This window comes from Fistularia commersonii, chromosome 12 (assembly GCF_037954325.1).
Source record: "Fistularia commersonii isolate RoL2024-O1a breed Wild chromosome 12, RoL_Fcom_v1.0, whole genome shotgun sequence".
Classification (NCBI taxonomy): Eukaryota; Metazoa; Chordata; class Actinopteri; order Syngnathiformes; family Fistulariidae; genus Fistularia; species Fistularia commersonii.
In genome coordinates, this window is record NC_141295.1 from 17,631,112 (window position 1) to 17,644,766 (window position 13,655).

The following is a 13,655-nucleotide window of genomic DNA, read 5'->3' on the forward strand; positions in this document are numbered from 1 at the left end:
AAACGAACTTGGCCACAGTTTGTCGAGCCTTAGATGTTATCTGACCCGCAAACGGGGCGTCCTCGGCCTTTTTCCGGCGGCTGCGGCGAGTCGGCTTTCTTTGATGAATCTTCACAGGCTTGTTAGCCGGGATCCGCGGCGGTGCGAAACAGGAGGGCGCGTAATTGTTTGTGTTGTCTTAGAACGCTACTTGGTTGTAGAATACAGATCCCTCGCTGCTGAAGGTTTCTTGCGCTTGAGAATGATAACCCCGCTGACCACCCACGCTCTCTTTTTTTTTCTTTGCAAGGAGTCTCAAAGCTCTGTTTTTCCCGTCATTAGCCGCTCCCGGTCGGAAAAGTTCTGTCGGGCTGGAAATAAAGTTCCAGGAACTAGCCTCCTCCATGGGAACCTTTTACTTTTCCCTTTTCACAGGCGCTAAGGGACGTGCACCTTAGGTGTCACAATAAAAAAAAAAGACAGAAGAACAAGAAGAAGAGGATGACGACAAGGACAACAAGGAGGTGGAAGCTGCCACACATGTCCTGCGTGGTGGGAATATTAACCAAGGACCACCGGCTTTGCCGTGTGAAGAACCGTTAGCCTTAAGCCATTGCTTCTCAAATATCGCCTTAAGCTAACCATCTTCTGCCGCTTATCCTGCACTTAATTTTTCCCATTTAGCCTGCTGCATGTTGTTGGACTGTTTGAGGAAACCGGAGAAAACACCTTGCAAACACCAGTTGAACATGCAAACTCCACACAGAAGGTCCCCTTGTGGGAATCGAACCAGGGTCCTTCGTGGCGCCCCTTAAACCCGGGACTTATTTTGCCCAAAATGTTGAGGTTCCTCAGACGGCCAGAGGAGCTTGCACTTCTTGGTCACCGATCATGGACGTGCCACTGAAGTTCCACCAATCGCCAAGCACCTACGTCCTGTGGAACCGTAGAAAGGCTCAGACTCGGAGTAGGAGCTGAAAAGGAGCGGAAAGTTCCCGGTACCTCTGCTGTCTGAATGCACCACTGGGGTTCGATCTAACCCTAACCTGGGTTAGGTGGAACCCCAGGGGTTCGGCGAAGGTTAAACCACACACCCGACTCATATAATTCGTATATTTGGCCATCACTGGCTACAGGTGATCGCACTTCATGGCTTGGCCTATCTGTGCAGCAGGGTCAACTTGTGATACTGTTTGTGATTTCTTTCTTCATATTTTAATCCCTTCGTACTAATTATGTCGAGCAAACAAAGAAAGTGATCGCACGAATTCGTCCAATTTGGATTCACCTGTATTAAGGAACGTGACGTGACGGGAGTCGGCGTCCTAACCGCATGATTTGCAAGTTGAGCAATTCTAGTCGAACACTGGCAAAACTAAGGGAATTACGGGAAATACAAGAACACAACGCTTTCTGAATCCAAGGCGAAGAGAGCCAGATTCGATGAAAAGTCCCATTCTCGGCTTTGTACCCTTTAAGAAACATACCCTGGATCCAACAAAGAAGGGCTCGGTGAATGCGCGTATAAAACCGGTGGGGCTCGGTACCTCCAACAAGGATAAGAACCACTGCTGGAAAGGTTCTAGGAACTGCAAAAACTTCCAACACTGAAATTGATACACCTTTTCTTCTGTGTTGGAGTGGGTCAGCGCCCCGAAAACCCCCTCCCTCCGTTAGCGTGCCGTCACGGTGCGATGACTTCCTGGACTTTGAAGCTGGTTCTCAGGACAGGACGTGCATGTGTTTGAAAAGGAAGAGAGGTTCAATGGAGTCGGGTCAAAAACCTCGATGCTAACCACCTCGGCTCTCCTGGGGCTCGTACGCTGCCGACCTGGGTTCAGTTTAATTTGAAAAAACAGCTTAAGTGTAATTTTTGACAATCGTTAAGATGCAGCTGTGTCTCCGATGTAGATAGCTGTATCAGCTTTGTGGAACACACACACACACACACACTCAATCAGTGGTTGACCCCGGACCCGACAGCGTTCAGGGGAAGTGAGAAAATTGAGATAGGAAAGAGATACTGCCAACTACTTCCAAATATTTCCGTTTTTTTTGTTTTTTTTTTGTTGAGGGTTAAGGGGGGGGATTTAACAAGCTATCACAGCTTTAAAAAACAGATAGAGAAAAAAAAAAAAAACAGGTCTGTTAGGAATGAGTGATGTTTCTCTCTCATGATCTCAAGCAGTTAGTTGGCTATAAAGTCAGACCCGAATGAAAATATGAAATGTTTTTTAATAATTTTTCCATCTTGTAAAAAAAAAAAAAGAAAATGGCACAGCTTGGAGTTAGATTTTAAATTATATATAATATAATGTAAGACTTCAAAAAAAGACAAGAAACACGGAGAGAAAACCCTGAGTCGGATCTTGAAAGCGGCGCCCTGAGCACAGCAGAGCTCTAATGGCGAGGCTTGACAAAAAAGAAAAAAAAACCCTGCAAACAAGTACATTTCATTTCACAAGTTGAACATGGAGACTCCACACAGAAAGGCCTTCTTCCTTTCCTTTCGGCTTTTCCCTTCAGGGGTGGCCACAGCGAATCAACCCTCCCCCCCAAAGTCCCCACTTTGCCTCGGTCATACATGTCCTGCACCCCTGTGACAAATGCTTCTTTTCCTTTTGGCTTTTTCCCTTCAGGGGTCACGACAGCGAATCAACCTTCTCCATCTAAACCCATTCTCTGGATCCCCCTCTCTCACACCAATCAACTTCATGTCCTCTTTCGCTACATCCATAAAGCTTCTCTTTGGTTTTCCTCTAGACGCTCCAATTCCGTTCCTCATATAGACTCATTCCTGATCCCGTCCATCCTGGTCACTCCCAAAGAGGAACCTCAACATTTTCATCTCTGCAACCACCAGTTCTGCCTCCTGCCTTTTGGTCATTGTACTCACTGTGCTCCACTTGTACTCCACACAGAAAGGCCGCCTGTCAGAATTGAACCAAAGACACGTGAGACGGAAGCGCTAACCACTGCCGCCGGCACATAATGAAACATGAATACCGTTTTCAAGTGTGAAACGTGCTGCCTCAGAATTTGTATGGCTCTATGCATGTAAAATCAATAACTGAAATAAGCCATCAACTCCATTGATATCTAGTCTAAGAAAGAACTTCCTGGAGCATCTTAAAGCAACCGCACTCTGAAATATTCAGTATAGGATTTCGATTGTCAAAATCTTTTTTTCTTGGCAACTGCACTTGAATTTCTTCATTTGATGACAATTCACCCCTCGTTCGAGAGGCCTCTTCAGTTCTAATGTTTCAATGATTCATTAGAATGATTCGGTTCTAATGATTCAATGATTCAACTGACCCATTTCCAATGATTCATTAGAATGATTCAGTTCTACGATTCAATGATTCTAATGAACCATTTCAAATGATTCGTTAGACTGATTCAGTTTTAATGATTCAATGATCCATTAGAATGATTCGGTTCTCATGAATCAATGATTCATTAGAACTGTAGAAGTCTCTCGGATGAAGGCTAAAACATCTTGAAGTGAAGAATTCCAATTGCAGTTGCCAGGATAAGAAGATTTCGATAAGAATGTGATCTCGACGCAACAGCAAATGAACTTGAACACCTCGCAGAGTTAAAAGTGATTGGATCCGGTGTCCCGGCACGTGAACCGGCGGCACGCCTATCAATTCCTCTTTGTCGCCGCTCCGTTTATACGTGCACGAAACCCGTTTTCTGCTCTCGAAGGGCCGGATTCTCCAGTCGGCGCAGATTCACAGCCGACTTTGTTTTCGCGCCAGCTAGCTGTGACTTTTGGCCGCGCAGCAAAAATAACATATATTTAGATGTTTCCGTTGCCTATCACGTCTCCGGCAACTTCAGATATGCAGAACACGAAGGTAGTCATCGTCGCTCGCTCACGGTGCTTTTACCAAACTTTCCATATCTGTACGGTTCAGTTCAGTTTGCAGATTTACTGAATTTGTTTTGCGATACGGCACATTTCAGCGTCTGCATGAATTCAGGATTTCATGCGTCTTCTGCGAATCCGAGCCGTCGGATATAGAGCTCATGTGTCAGTGTCTTCACGTGCTTGTCGGCTGGCTCGTAAACTTTGCAGCCGCGAGGTGCCGAAATGTCTCAATCTTCGCAAACTGCAAACGACGCTGTTCCGCTAACCGCCTCCGACCTCATCTATGCCCGAAAGTATTCACGCCGGCTTAGACGACTTCTCCCGCGGAGCATTGGTCGCATTCTTTGTTTTTTGTTTTTTTGTTTCCCCCCGGACAGGAGCGCCGTTGATTTACGCCGCCTGTGAAACAGAATACCGAGCAATGTTTCGCCGCTCTATAAAAAGGAGGTCCTGGATCGTCCGCGTCTGTTGGGATCCAGACGCATGTTAGTTTTAATGCAGTTGATATAATGCAATGCAGTGCTGCAAAAAAAAAAATAAATAAACGAATCAAACTTTTTTTGAGTCGGTTCGGCCACCTAGCACATTCCCGGTCGTCCGGAGTTCCGGCTAAATGTACGTCCCATAAACACGCGTCGCCCCAGAGATCGCTAATCACGGCGGCGGCGCCCGGGTAGCAAACAGTTCAGCAATCTGCTGAACTCTTAACTCCCCCTCCTGCAAGCCCTCCATTTTGGAGCAAAGGGATCCAGAGCTCAAGGACATGGTTGAGAGCGCCACTGCTGCTTTGCTGTTGTTTTTCTGCCTCTCTCAAAACAGCACGGCTATAATTACTGTCAGCCCGGCTCAGCCCACGCCTGAGGATGGCTTTTGTGTGTGTTTCCACCGTGTGTGTGTGTGTGTGTGTCGGGACAAAGGCTGCGGGTTAGGAGTGCAGACTTCTTTGGCGAGCACTGGCTCACCAACCGATCATTTCACAGTTCCTTAACTTTTAGGTAGCGGCGGAGGTAGACACCTTCATTGGCCGGGAGTGCAGTGGCACGGCTACGGCGCGACTATTCCCGGAAGCTCACTGCCTCCTCAGGAATAGTTCGGAGAGACGGAACCGACTCGGTATCGTCTTAAAATGTAGCTCGTGTTTTCGGGACGCTGCAAACCCCGTGGTTTTAAGATCTGGCGGCGAGCGGCAGCGTGTCGGACGAAAAAGGGAAAACAAAGCTAACAGGCGCGTTGTAGGCCAAATCAAATCCTGTATCAAAATAGCAATACTTATCCTCAGTAGATGTGGCATGTTTTTTTTTTTTTTTTCTTTTTTTTTTTTTTTGGGCCTCTAAACAGCTTGGATGGTTTTTTGCAAATAGCAGAAAAAGGCAAACAAAAAGTACCTGCGCTTGAAATTTTTGTTTTGCCATCAGTAAACTACAGCCTCTGGGCTCCTATATATTTTGCTAATCCTTGCAGGGGTCAGACAACAAACTAGCATGCAATTACTGCAGGTTATGTCATTGCATTTGCAGGTTTAATGCCTTTTTTAAGAGCATAAACAACCCTTAAATTTGTGGTGGCGTCATGTGCGTTATGTGATTACGCTTGCACCCACATATTATTCCCATATTTATTCCCCTTGTGGGTGTACATGTCTTTCTAAATACAAGATAATATTTAGTGAATCAGAATCAGAATCGGAAAAACTTTATTTTGTCCCCGAGGGGCAATTGTGGGGTACATGGGGTAGCAGCATTAAAACTGTGAACCTCAAGAATAAAATTGAAAAAAAAAGTTAAAAAGAGAATTATATAGGTATATGTGTGTGTGTGTGTGTGCAAATAAAAATATGTTAATGAATGACTCGACAAAGTTGTGCAAATTGTAAGTGCGCTCGCTCTGCATTAATGTTATACATATATCACGAGTGGCGTCAGTAAGTGGAGAAACGCCCACTCCTGTATTTATATATCTAAATGTATGTATTGTCTGCACATCTGCAGATTTATATCTTTGCACCTCGTTGGGAAAGATTGAGTTTAAAAAGGAAAAGATGAAAAGGAGGAGGAGAAGGAGGAGGGGGGGGGGGGCAGAAGGAGCTCGCTTGTATTCCAAAATTGCAGTGCTGAAGGAGGGCTATTTCAGGTTTGTAAGTTGTGGCCTGCTATTCGCGTTGCAGGCATATGCGCCATTGATGGGTTTGGGTTTCGGATATCCTTTGCTTTATGCTAATCAGGCACAGTGTGGCGAGCAGACGGCTCTGGTGCGGCCGGAGTTGGCATGTCTACTCTGCACTCAGTCCCTCTGCAAAGCTGCAATTACGCTGGGAGTGAGAACAGCATGCTGCTTAAAACATAGCCATGTAGCAGTCTTCTTTTCCCCCGTCCTCTCTTTTCTTTCCTAGGTTTTATTCCAGCGGGTATTGCCGGGAATTTGACTTTTTTTTTTTTTTTTTTTTTACACATATATATATATATATATATACTTTTGTCAAAGTCTGGCTGAACAACTTGTGTGAGTTGTGTCATACAATCAATCTTATGTTTTTAATTAAAAGGTTTTGGGGTGAACGGCAGGCTTTTCTGCATCCGAACTATGATATATTTTTTCGCCGTCCGACTGTTTTCCGCAATTTGAAATGAAAGCTTGTAAAATAGATTATTTTATCCTGCAGGCACCGCGATAAGAAATACTACCGTGTTGCACAAGCAGACAACTCGTCAATAGCTTTTTGACAAAATTTCAGCAGCCTGTTTGATATATGCGTACATTCATTCATTCATCATTTATGCCGCTAAGCCTGCAGTCAAAGTCTATCTCGGCTGTCACAAGGCCACACATGATAGATAATTATAATATTTACCCTCTCATTCACACGTCATATGGACACCTACGAATACTGTCATTTTCGGGCTACAAGCGGCTATATTTTTCGCTAATTTATGGGTTTTTGGGGGGTTAACAAGCTTCATGCCACCAAAAAATTTAGCTTCGTCACATCGGAGCTAAGAAATTACCGTGAAATTCTGAGGCCGTTAATGGGTTTAGTCCGCAGGAAGGCCAAGGTAGCAATCAGCTAGCCGGTGCGGCTTATATTCAGGTGCGCTCAATAGTCCAGAAATTACAATGATCCGTTCCAGACCCCTGGTTTTGTAGCTGTGTTTTTACACAAGAATGTACTTTAAAAGTCACAAGTGATAATTCAACATAAAAGAGAATGTGAAGAAATAAACTGGTCTTTTGAAGTGTATTCACCTTGATGATTGGCCAAAGATCTCTCCTTTGTAGCTATATGTAGCTAGCACACTTTGCTACACTTTATTGCTAAACTTCATTTGAATTTGAATTCACCAAATCCCCGTAAATGCCTTCCCATAGATGATGATCTCTGTCATTGACAATAATTTATTCATGTGTTCATGGACGAGTCCACGACATGCGCACCTCCTTCATGTCTTTCCCTGATTTTCTCTGGGCTACATAGCGGCAACGACGCGTCCGACTGTTTCTAAATGCTAGTTCACGGACAGCGGCGGCGTCAAAGTTATCACGCTCCCTCCGAGCTCGGATCTCAGCTCGTGTCAATAAACAAAAAGAAATCCATCTGTAAACTATTAAGTTAATGCACTGGTAGGTCAAGGTTGCACTGTACTGGGTTAGCATGCCGGCTATCCACTGAAGGGATACATACCTGTATCGGAGTCATTGAAGAACAGTTCCGATCCAACTCCGTGGAGCTCGTAGGATCATAGGTTTTAGAACCCGATGGATGGACGTTTCCTAGTTGGTTGGTTTGTAGTCACAGAAAACACCAGTGTGATGGTAAAACTTCTGTTTAATAGACAATAACTGTTGTCGGCCACAGCCACAGCACGACCTGCAAAACTATTTGCCCGCGCTCAATTCCAGGTGAGAACCCCGAAAATTCATTGCACCCCAAACCAAACCCACATTATCCCCAGCAACCCCCAAATCACACAGTAAATAAGCAGAAACATATATTTCTTTTTGTTATTTTTGGCTAGCTAGGCTCATATTCAGGTGTGCTAAATAATCCGGAAATCCCAGTATTCACTTCCTCACTCAAAGTTCATGAAGAGACACGCAACTCTTCACAAATCGCATGTGGAAACCCAGGTGTACATGTGAAGAACACGCCAAAAGACACCAGCCGGAATCAAACCTTCTTGCTTGTCAGGCAAAAGCGCTAACCACCGTTAATATATGCATTTCAAGCAATTAAATGGAAAGCGAGAGGCGATGCAAGCATCACGGAAATGCTTTTTCTTCCAGTTGCGTGAACAAATATCAAACCTGTGATTCCCCGATTCCCTGACCGCCCCATTGTGGCCTGGAAAGTGGAGCGCGTACCGTAATGAGCACCTCACACGCAGCCGATAATTTAAGCTAATGTGTTGGTCGGTTTTGTCATCAACAAATCACACGGTTCCTCGTGCAAAAGCGTCCGGTGTGTCAAACGTTTCGGTCCGATTCAGTCAAAACATGCAATTTTGAAGGTTGCTCACGGAACCGGCGACGTACCTTTAATTCACTCGATTCGGCCCCTTTCCGTTCGTCGTGTTTTAAAAATAGGCGATTTACCTCGTCAATAAAAGATAGATGTTGAGCCGGCGTTTGTCTGGATTTCTCAGCGACGTCTTCATCGCCAGATCGACGACGGAAGCCGGGGTGAAACTTAAAACCCCCACTTAAGAAATGTTTGATTTCTCAGAGAAGCGCGGATTAAACGTTCCAGAATGGCCTCATTAATGGCATTCGGGTAGAAATCAGCGCAAAGAAAAATAAAATTCACGCGGGTAAATAAACCGAACCGAGCGTAGAACGACCTCTCCAGCCCGCGGACCTCCTTCTCTCTTCCAAAATCTGCGAGCAGTTCCTGATCATCTATTTATTCAGCCAGTGCAAACATGAAAAGCAAGCTGTCAAGGCGATCCTTATATTGAGGCGCTGCTCGCGGCCCTTTGTGAGATTTCACATGTGTTAGGTATTGCGGTGGCCGTCTGGCCTCGGGGTTTAGCCGCACACTGAAGACTCACTCAGATGTCTTAACCCGGCGGTAATTGGGATGTTGTTTTGGTCGCCGTCTTATTCTGAAGCGCCTTTTCTTCGCGCATTCTGATGGCGGACGAACCGGAGACCGGCTGCCGGGATCATCTTAGCTTAGCGTTTTTTTTTTTCTTTTCTTTTTTTTTTTTTTTTTTTATGGTTTCAGGGTGTTAAACTTCACCGAGGACCGCATCAGCATCATGGTTAACCATACAAATGTAACCTAATGTAAAATAAATGTAACTACTCTTTTATGGTGAATTTATGACTCCTTCGAATCCAGAATGTTACATATGCATTTGCATGGATGTAAAAAAAAAATATATTTCTACAAGTCGCTCTGTTACAAAGCTAGCTTTCGCCGCCGCAGTGTTTTTGGCTTTCGTGAACACGTTCTGCTGCTGTCGTAGTTTGGCTTTTAATTCTTGGACGATTTTTTTTTTTTGGAAGGCTAACTTTGGCACACTGAGCTCCGTGTTTGGTGTCAAAATGCCGACGTAGATTGTACCTTTTGACGACCGACGCTGCCTCAGAGCACAAAACACATACCGCCTTTTCTCCTCGAAGCCCAACATGTATTCGCCTCCCCCATCTTTCTTGAAACCGCCTTCCATCTGGATCAACTTTTCTCTTCCTGGACATTTGGAGATCATTTGTAATTTCTCAATTCCGCTTCTTGAATAAGGCATTGATGAGGATACGCTGCGATCCAACGCCGTCACTTCATTGGGAACGTGATCGGCGTGAATTGTGGGAAATGAAGTTAAATATCAAAGCACGCATTCGACTGACTTATTTTAAGATATCAGAGCTTTTAAGACCGCATTAAATGACGTGACGGGCCACATTTGGCCCGCGGACCTTGAGTTTGACACATGTGACGTGGGTGTTTCGTGGAGCTCATAAGCCACGCCCTATCGGATACGTCTTGCAGACCGCGATGCGCCATTTTCAAAACAACCTTGGATGCCGGTCAGCTGTTTTCTTGCACAAAAATGGACAAAAGTAGTGAGAAATGGTCGGACTTTTTGGCTTGCAAGGGGGCGTCACCATTTTTGCCCAAATACTTTCAACGTTAGCTAATGGCTACCAGTGCTCATCACATGGGGAAGCAGTGCTGGGAGAAGATAGAAACCCCTCTGATAGTCCACGGTTATTATTCCATGAACGCCGTGGCAGCTTCCGCCCTCGAGTCATCCTCATCTTCTTCTTCACGGGGGTTTGTTTGTTGAGAGCGGCGCTGAAGCTACACGTCGCGGACGGGAATTTCTGAAAAGGTTCCCCCGGGAGGAGGCTAGCTCCTGGCCTACGGCCGGTCGCTTGAAAGTGGCACCCCCATGTTTCTCCGATGCTGTCAGACCACATGATTGGAGAGTGAGCGAGTTCAGACAAATGATTCATTCTGTTTTTAAACAATTATTGTCCCGTTGTGCGGCGACCGACAGAGATATCGGCGCGATTACAATAACTGAGTCACTTCTGGGGAGCCAAATACAACAACCTGTCAATCCCCCTTATCTGCTGTAGACTAATATTGCCCAATATAGTGATGACTAAACTCTACAATCATGCAATTTATAACATTTTGTGCGGTTTTATTAATTTTATTTCCATTTATTGCAATCTGCAGGGCTGGTTACGACCACTTCGAGGAAGCTGGACAGGGAGCAACAGGACGAGCACATTCTTGAGGTAAGACGTTTGGCATATTCCTCACTTTTAGCACCTGTTAGTGTTTGAAAAGGACTTGGTAACACCACAATCGGCGTTTAGTGTAGTTCCGGAAAACAATCGGTTGTTCTGTTTCTGAATCGCGAGCCACGCGATAACAGCTACGACAAGCCCACTTCCCTCCTCCTTTCTGGACGAGGAAGGAGAAGTGTTGGTTTGATGGTGGAGGTGGGGGTTCCTGTTCCTTCCCAGCACCCTGTCTTGTGGACGCCGCAGGCAGGCCAGGGCAGGAAGTTGCTGTCAAGCCAACTAGACAAATGTCTAAACGTGTGGCTTTGACTTGACCTCGCCTCCCTCGTCTCCCGGTGCCTCGTTCTCACCGCAGAACCCCGGGGGGGGGTTGATAATAGGTGCTTTAATTTTGTCGGACGAAATGAAAAGGGGCTGATCGGGCGTCTTTTAATTAGCGTTAGCCGTCGCGCAACTGGAGTAGCTAGCGGGTCCGCCGAGAAGTGCGTTACTGCAACGCAGGTATTTGCGGCCCGTTAGATGTGAGAAGATAAGACCTGTTGAGATGTTTGAAGATCTTGCATATCAGGGGTGGGAAGAGCAATAATTAGCTTCTTTGTCCCTTTTAATTCAAATGTGTTTCGGTGGAAAATGCAAAGAAAGAAACTTTCGACCTTGAGATGTTCCGCAATGCCTCGGAGGAGGTGATGTCACCACCTCGTCCAGGACGGTTAGCAAGAATCCGCCTGGATTATTGCGCGGCGCCTTATAAACCCCATAATATCCTTCCACCGCACCTTAGCGCGTACACGCCCGAGATTTTTATCATCGGGGCGAGTGATTGAAACGTGATTCATGAGAATACCCTCGACCGTCCTGGTAGTTCTCGCACGAAAAGAAACCAAACATGAGGCTATTCGGAACATGTGGGGTAATTAGGGTGGGGGCTGTGTCAGCATTGTTTGCACCAAATGCCAAAAGGAGGAGGAGGCGGAGAAGGGGAGGGAGCGCCGGAGGGGGGCTTCGGCTTTTATGATGAGACGGATGGGGGTTGGTAGTCGTGTGCCTGCGAGTACGAGAGCGAGAGAATTTGAAAGCAGGAAGGCGGAGGAGTCGGGAGGGTATGTGGGGGAACTTTTTCTTGATGGTCTGAGTGTGGGCCCTGGTGGCCGGGCGCCGTCAGAGGTGAGCGAGGGGGGGGGGGGGGGGGGGATGGGCGAGACGCCCGGACATGCCTGGACATGCAGAGGAATCAGACCCCGTTCACGGAGAACATGGACGTTATTGTGGGAGAAGGCAGGAGTGGAGCACAGCATGTATTTGCAAGGAGGCGCTAATCGCCGCTAGCAGGGTTTTTATTTTCTTTCTTGGTTTTTCGCTTCAAAACAGAATATATGTGTGCGAGTTAGAGGAACTCGGGTGGAACGGTGAGGCTACAGGGAGTGGAGATCAAGAAGCTGGAGGATTTCAGGTACTTGGGGTCAACAGTCCAGAGCAACAGAGAGTGTGGAAAAGAGGTGAAGAGACGGGTTCAAGCAGGTTGGAATGGGTGGAGAAAAGTGTCAGGGGTACGAAGAGATAGAAGACTATTGGCCAGAATAAAAGGAAAGGTGTACAAGACATGTATGCTCCATACATGTATGAACTAGAAACTGTTACAATGACCAAAAGACAGCAGGCAGAACTAGAGGTTGCAGAGATGAAGATGTTGAGGTTCTCTTTGGGAGTGACCAGGATGGAGAGGATCAGGAATGAGTCTATCAGAGGAACAGCACATGTTCGATGTTTTGGAGAGAAGGTCAGAGAAGCCAGACTGAGATGGTTGGGTCATGTACAGAGGACGGATAGTGAATATATTGGTGGACGGATGCTGGAATTGGAGCTGCCAGGCAAGAGGTCTCGAGGAAGACCAAAGAGAAGATTTATGGACGTAGTGAGAGAGGATATGAAGTTAGTTGGTGTGAGAGAGGAGGATACAGAGAATAGGGTTAGATGACTCGCTGTGGCGACCGCTGACGGGAAAAGCCGAAAGAAGAAGAAGTTCTTTGTCCGGTTGTTGTTTACCTTCTCGTCAGTACAAGGTGAACCAAATCTCCAGCCTCGTTGGTGATACTTGACCAGCACATCTTTCAGTGCACAAATGGACGGAGGATACAGAGAATAGGGTTAGATGGAAAAGGTTGATTCGCTGTGGCGACCCCTGACGGGAAAAGCCGAAAGAAGAAGAAGTTTTTCACTTCAAAATGTATTCTTTGTATCGCTCAAAAGGTACTGGCGTGATCTCATAGCGTGTGGAGTTCAGTGCGTGCGCTGCCGTTGCGTGACAGAGAGACAGGCAGGTGGCGTTAGCGTTAGCATTAGCAGGGAGTGACGTAAAACTATCAAGACTTAATCAAAACAAAAAACGGGCACAAACTGTGCAATTCCAGAAGAGAGGGAAAAGAGGCTTTTCCGGGTACCGTCGGCGTGGCATTCCTTGAAATTGAACATTTATATAACACAGCGAATTTGGCTTAGCACAGCAGGTTTTTTTCATGACCGTGCATGTGCGCTCTGATAACTAAACCGTGATCGGGATTTAGAGATCGATTCCGCACACGTGCGGGAATACTGTATGAAAAAAAACACTTTACTGCCCGGTCGACATTCACACGGAAACCCGATGAGTATGCAAATATGTCACCGTGCCAATTTAAAGCCGTTATTTGTAACCTTGAGGCTTCAAGTTTACACAGAATACTCCATTCTGTCCTGGTGGCCCTGGAGATATTCTTGGTGTAAAAGGTCATTTGGATGTCTGATTTTTTTTTTAATGTAAAAATTGGCCCCAGAAAGATTAGCAAGTCGATAAAAGATATGCTCAATGTTAAATTGTCGCCAAACAAAGCAGTACCACCGACAGCGGTCCTGCTTTGGGGGGCATTAGAAAGCAGCTTGCGAGAGGGACAAAAAAAAAAAAAACTGGGACAAGGTTGCAGGCCGACATTGACATTTATTGAAAAAAAATCCTCCTCCAGATCTAACAATAAAACTTTTCATATGGAATCAAACAAGTTTTGCTTAA

At 45.9% G+C, this 13,655-nt stretch overlaps 1 protein-coding gene across 5 annotated transcripts in view; it reads left to right on the plus strand.

Moving 5' to 3' along the window:
• fat1a (FAT atypical cadherin 1a) overlaps positions 1 to 13,655 on the plus strand; it is a 95,197-nt gene that overhangs the window by 21,515 nt on the left and 60,027 nt on the right. For all 5 annotated transcript variants that reach the window (XR_015106980.1, XM_086157460.1, XM_086157462.1 and 2 more), the window contains exon 4: positions 10,542 to 10,603. Coding sequence is in view for 4 of the 5 variants with exons in the window: in XM_086157460.1 (XP_086013586.1) it covers positions 10,542 to 10,603 (62 nt within the window). In the remaining variant the exon portion in view is untranslated. The remainder of the gene's footprint in view (positions 1 to 10,541; positions 10,604 to 13,655) is intronic.